The sequence below is a fragment of the Mesitornis unicolor genome, unplaced genomic scaffold, assembly GCF_000695765.1.
Source record: "Mesitornis unicolor isolate BGI_N332 unplaced genomic scaffold, ASM69576v1 scaffold45531, whole genome shotgun sequence".
NCBI lineage: Eukaryota > Metazoa > Chordata > Aves > Mesitornithiformes > Mesitornithidae > Mesitornis > Mesitornis unicolor.
Window position 1 is genome coordinate 450 of NW_010163952.1, and position 5,595 is coordinate 6,044.

At 58.0% G+C, this 5,595-nt stretch overlaps 1 protein-coding gene across 1 annotated transcript; it reads right to left on the minus strand.

Moving 5' to 3' along the window:
• Positions 1-2,011: 2,011 nt before the first annotated feature.
• Positions 2,012-4,711, minus strand: RNF166 (ring finger protein 166). The gene is made up of 5 exons (XM_010194129.1): positions 4,557-4,711; positions 3,729-3,841; positions 3,382-3,496; positions 2,721-2,828; positions 2,012-2,235 (listed from the first exon to the last, which is right to left on the minus strand). Exons 1-5 carry the CDS (start codon positions 4,647-4,649, stop codon positions 2,170-2,172), a joined length of 495 nt encoding a protein of 164 aa, XP_010192431.1. The 5' UTR covers positions 4,650-4,711; the 3' UTR covers positions 2,012-2,169.
• Between the last annotated feature and the right edge of the window lie 884 nt (positions 4,712-5,595).

Here is a 5,595-nt window from a genome sequence, read left to right on the forward strand (position 1 = left end):
ACAGCACTGGGAGCAGCTCAGATCAGCCAGGGTGGGGGGCACCCCCGCACCCCAGAGCAGAGACCACGCAGCGAGGCCTCCCGTGGATGAATCTGCCTTTATTGAGAAAAATGGTTTGCTACAAATACGTCATCGATTTTGTTTTTTTCTCTCAAAAAAAACCAGTACGTTTGGTTAAAAGTTCCAGTTATGCAAAAAGTGGCGGGTAACACACTGACGAGCGCAGCCGGAGCCAGCAGCGGGCAGAGCCGGACCCGACCCCGTGCAGCGCCTGGGCCTTAAAGTGCTTTACAAAAGCAGCCGATGCCGCCCCTGCTCTGGCGTTGCAGGGCAAAAAAGAGGATGAGGAGGAAGGAGATATAATAGTGCTGTCCCAAAGAGCTCTGATGGGGGCTGCTCTGGGACCTGAGGGTCTCAGCTGAAGACAGGACACGGAAATCTCCCCAGGTCCCTTTTGGGAGATGCCAGCGCTCTCCATCCCACCAGGGACGGTGCCCACACCGGGCAGGTACCAGCAATGCCATGCTGGTAAGAGAAGACCCCATCCCTTGCTGGCCTGGCACAAGGGAAGGGAGAGGAGGGTCTCTGTCCACTCCTCGTAGGGCTGCCAGTGGCACAGGGGAGCTCACAGCCCCCTAAAACCACCCCGTGCTATTGAATATAATAAAAACAAGACGGTATTGCTAGAGCAGAGCTGGAGTCAGGGCTCGGGTATGTCATGAAAGGGCACTTCTCCGAGCAGGGACACGCGGAGCTTTCCCACCTCCCTCCTCTGCAAACCGCCTCGCGTGGAGACACAGCTTTACAGGTCACCAGGAGCATTTCTCAGATCAACATCTGCCCAGATGTGCCCAATTCCCATGGAGAAAAAGATCCAACCCCGTATTTCGGGGGGACAAGATGCTCAGCGGTGGGGTCCTGCACGGGCAGACGTCCCTCCTGCGCATCCATCGTGCCAAAATAACCCGCCTGCTCCCTCGCTGCACGCTCGCAGGCAGAAAACCACTCCTGGGGATCACATCCTGCTTATGGCCACGTCCAGCACCGCCACGAAGGGCTTTAAGCAAGGGGTTTTAAGCCACCCTTGATGGGATTAAGCTCAACCGCTGTCCTGGAGAAGGGTCAGCAGCTCAGAGAGCATGGGGGGCTCTCGGAGAGCACAAGCGGGGCTGCTGCTCCCAAAAAAGGCGGCTGACGAGGTGCTGCTCGGATTCGGCCTCTCCTCCATCATCACCAACCTGCAGAGAAACACCCCGAGAAGGGAAGGGAACGGCTCAGAAATCACCGAAGGGGACACACGCGCACCGGATTTCAAATCCACAGCATGTTCGTTTGTTTTTGGGTAGGGGCAGGGGGGTTTCTTTGTAAAAAATAGACTTTCTTAATAATGTTCCATAAAAATACTCTTGTCCCCGGTGACGGATATTGCAGCGTGAAGAGTAACAGCTTCCGTTCCCGCTCTATAAAACGTGGAAAAGGCCTCGCGCCGATTAATGTAGAAAAATGCAAGAACTCAGTATCACAAGAGCCGGTAGAAAAACGAGGAAGGGTGAGAGTTTCCCTGGATGCCGGGTGTTGTCCCCGTGGACTCCTCCGAATCCGCTGCCATCACGGGGCGCAGGAGGGCAACTGATGAAGGAGGCAGCTCCTGTCTGCAGCACGGGGCGCAGGACAGATGGCCATCTCTGGAAACAGCCTCGTGGAGTTTAAAAAAAAGACGCTCTGTGCCGTTTTCTTCCTATTCCAGACGGAGGTGGATGAGCACAGCGTTCAAAACCAGGGCACTTCCGCATAAAACGCAGCGCAGTTTTACGTACCTATTCAGTTGCAACAGAGACCGTGAAGACAAATGGTGCCAAAAAGCATCTAATAATAAATAGATCTGGATACAGGTATATACTCCGTATACGGATATGAAATGCTTAACCGAGGAACGGTCCCAGGCTTTCGGCGCCGGCTCCTCTCTCCTCCCGGCAGCGGACATCTCTGCTCGCTCCACCTTCTTCAACAAGGTGGGATTTGCTCCGAGAGGAGAGGGCAGAGAGGCAGCAGCAGCAGCGAGTTTCTGAGGGGTTGATGAGCTCCACGCCTCCCCAGCAGGAAGGCCGAGTGTGCAAAAGGAGATGGGGGTGCAATGGGGGGGTCCAAACCGATGCTCCGCGGTCACCCTCAGTTCTCGGAGAGCGACAACGCCAGGGCAGCCTGCAACGCTGCCTCCTCGTCGATGTTGTAGTCCTAGAAATGGAGAGAGGCGGTCAGGAGGGCTGGCACGGGTGGGTTGTGGTTTCACCCCCACACAGGAGGGGTCAGGAACCCCCTCACGGACACCAGCCACGTGCAGCAGCCGGACCCCCCACACCCCAAGGCAGGGCTGCTCCCCTCCCACGCCTGCTGAAACCACAAAGAAAAGGGTTTTTGTGTTACAGTTCCTCAGGGGAAGAGTTTAATGGAGCATGCGGAGCAAACAACCCGTCTGCAACATCTCCCCCTCCTCCTCCTTCAGAGATGTTTTCCTGCCGTGTCTGATGACAACCAAACCGAGCACCCCCTGGGGCAGCCCCACACCTACGGGGGGCTCCATATGTGCCATGTGCCTCCTGTAAAGCCCAGATCCGTCCCCTCTTGAGAGGCTGCACAGCGGGATGGGCTGGTCCTGGCTGGTTACATCCCACACGGACATGGGGAAGATGACCCCCGTTTCGGCTCGGAGCCGTACTCACCACAAAGGTGTCGTAGGAGAACTTGTGCCTGTGGAGGAGGTGCTGGAGGAAGTTTGCGCTCTTGTAGCTGGGATCCCCCCAGGGCATGGCTGAGCAGACTGGGCACACCTGGGAGGAAGGGGAACCATGACTCATGGAGTAGTAACTGGGGGGAACTGCTGCAGCCACAACATGAGGGAGAGGGGAGCAGCGGTCCCCCGCTCTCTCACAGAGGATTTCCTGCAGAATTTGTGCTAAACAGAGGGTTCCCCCACCCTGCTGAGCAGATCTCTCGGTGCACAGAGCCTCTGGCACATGGCCTGGGCTGTTTTTAGCCCACTGACACGTTACACGCACATGTGAGCACCTCTGAGACGGTGCCCGAGCTGAGCTCCCCACCTTCGGTCAATCCAGCAGGGATGGGGAGGGGAAATCCTGCACCACCCAGGTTGTAGGTGCAGGGGGATGGAGGAAGCTCACTCCAGAGAGCCCCTAACAAAGCAAACAGAGGGAGGCCCCCACCTCCCATCAAAGGGATTTAAAACAAACTGGAAATACAGCTGTGCTTCATGTGCAGCAGCAGCTTTGCACGTCGGTGACCTTGGATGCAGCATCAACCACGGTGTATTTGGATTCCCAGGGGTTACCCCACACAAAACCAGCCCGCCCTGGTGTTGCTCACCACTTTGTTGGGGTCGTTGCGGTGGTTCTCCATGCAGTGCTTCACCAGCTCCTGCTGGTCCAGGTTGCGGGCCCCGCAGTACGGGCACACGAACGTTGAGCGGTTGGGGATATTGCTACAGAGAGCGAGGATGAGCTCAGATCACCCAAAAAAGGGATTGGATTAATTCCTTCCAGCCACCCCTGCTCGGCTTCGTGCTACCCTCCATGATGGAAACCAGCCCAGCCCATTCCCACCGTGGTTTGGTCCCTCCTTCCTCCCGCACCATGCTCCGAAACACCCAGATTTGAAGAGGGGAACATCAGTGCAAGGAGGAACACATTTCCCTACCCAAAACACGACGGTACCTGGGGATAGGCTGGGACGTGGGGACAACCGGAACAAATTTGGGGCAGTTGGCCATCTGCTCCTGCACCTTCGCGCAGGACGAGACGTGGGAGCGCATTTTGGCGAGGGTCACCTGCAGAACAAGGAGCAGTTTTGGTCAACTGACGCCAGAGCAAACATTGGCCCGCGCAGGGTGACCCACGTCAGCGTGGAGATGCCACACCAGCCCGCCCTTCCTCACAGGACAGATCTGAGGCTGCATGCTCGCTGCAGGTGTCCCCAGAGGTCACGCAGAAGCCACTCAGGCTGCACTGCTGCAGCGCTCGCTCCGTTTTCCGTTATGAAAGAGGAACTGCTGGCAGGCGGAAACCCCAAATGGCTCCGACACCGTACAGGATCTTTCCTGGGAGTCATAAGATCCCCAAAATTAACGGAAGTCAGAAAGAGACACACCGCAGCTTTACAGCCAGTCCCTGGCGTGTCTGTCCCAGGCCCTGCTGCTGCCTCAGCTCCCCCACGGCCGTTGGGATTGCGGCGCCTTAAGCAAGAGCTTAAATCCTCGCCCTCGTTAGGAGCGGCGGGTTTGTCTCAGCTGAGGAGAGCCTCAGCCTGCTTTTGAAAGTCCCTGCTGTCTAATAATAGCTCTGCTCTGCTGACAAAGGCAGCGAGGAGCGAGCGCCTTCACCTCCACGCAGCCCCATTCATGGCAGCGGCCACGACGCGCCGAGGGGACGCAGGCACAGTTTGGGGACTCTGCAATCCCAAGCAGCCTCTCCCACCCCCAGTACCACAGCCAAATGAAGCCTATGGGGGACAGGGCCAAGCAGCCTCCCCCGTGCCAGTTTTACCTTCTTGCTGCAGCCTCTGCAGGGAGCTTTGTAGGACGAAAGCTGTTTCTCCACACTGGAAGCCTTCTCCACCTTCTTGGGGTCGAAAGGCATGCGGCACAGCGGGCAGAGCGGGGACGGCACTTGGAGGCAGGGCTGCAGGCACTCCCCGCAAAACCTGGGGCACAGAGAGCGGCGCTGAGCAGCCCCAAAGGGGGAAAAAAGGGGAGCAAGACCCCAGCCCCAAACCCCAGGGATGGGCATCCCCACTGGGAGAAACTGGGAGCTTATCAGAGGATGCGGGGAGGCTGGGCACAGTCCAAGCCCCAGAGGAGCTCCCTGGGGCACAGACAACACGTCCAGGAGCAGATTTGAATGAAGCCAAACAAAAGTCAGCACCAAGCACCCAGGCCATCCAGGAATAACACGAGTGGGTGCATCAGAGCCCAGCTCAGCTCCTTTCAGGGACCTTATGCTGGTGGGAGCGTGGAAGCAGTGGAAGGGGAGGAGCAGGAGACACCCAGGCTCGATCCCCACAGAGTCACTGTCACAGTGTCCCACCAGCTAATGTCATCCAGAAATGCTGCTAAGCCCCTGCACGGGGAAGGGACAAAGTCACGGTGCCCCTTGCCCCAGCTCCCTGGTATCACCCCCATTAAATGTCCCCAGCCTCAAAAAGCTGGAGCAGGGGGGGGGAAAGTGAGACCACACTGAGGCATGGAGCAAAGCCACAGCTTCAATGGGAGAACAAGGTGTCCCAAAAACAGGCTGCAGAAGGAGGACAAGGAGATGTGACCGAATTGCTGGGGTGACAAGAGGTCCCTGGATGGCCTCTTCCTGGGGACCGGGCACAGCACCCACGGGTGGCCCAGATTGGGGTGCTGGGAGCAGAATCTGGGGGAGCTCCTGGGGGCACAGACCAGGTCTGGGCACAGAGGGAGATGGGGTGGTCAGCGGGGGAAGGACCCTTGGGTGCACCCACAGCGGGTCCAGGCTGGGGGACACGGCAGCACCCAGCTCCCCAGGTGAGGAAGAGGCTCGGGATGGGGATCCCGGTGCC

Coding starts and splice junctions, on each gene's coding strand:
- RNF166 (XM_010194129.1), bottom strand. CDS start 4,649: ATGCCTTTCGACCCCAAGAAGGTGGAGAAGGCTTCCAGTGTGGAGAAA. Junction 3,842..4,556: donor GCAGAGGCTGCAGCAAGAAG/GTAAAACTGGCA, acceptor CTTGTTCTGCAG/GTGACCCTCGCCAAAATGCG. Junction 2,829..3,381: donor GCAACGACCCCAACAAAGTG/GTGAGCAACACC, acceptor CCTTCCTCCCAG/GTGTGCCCAGTCTGCTCAGC.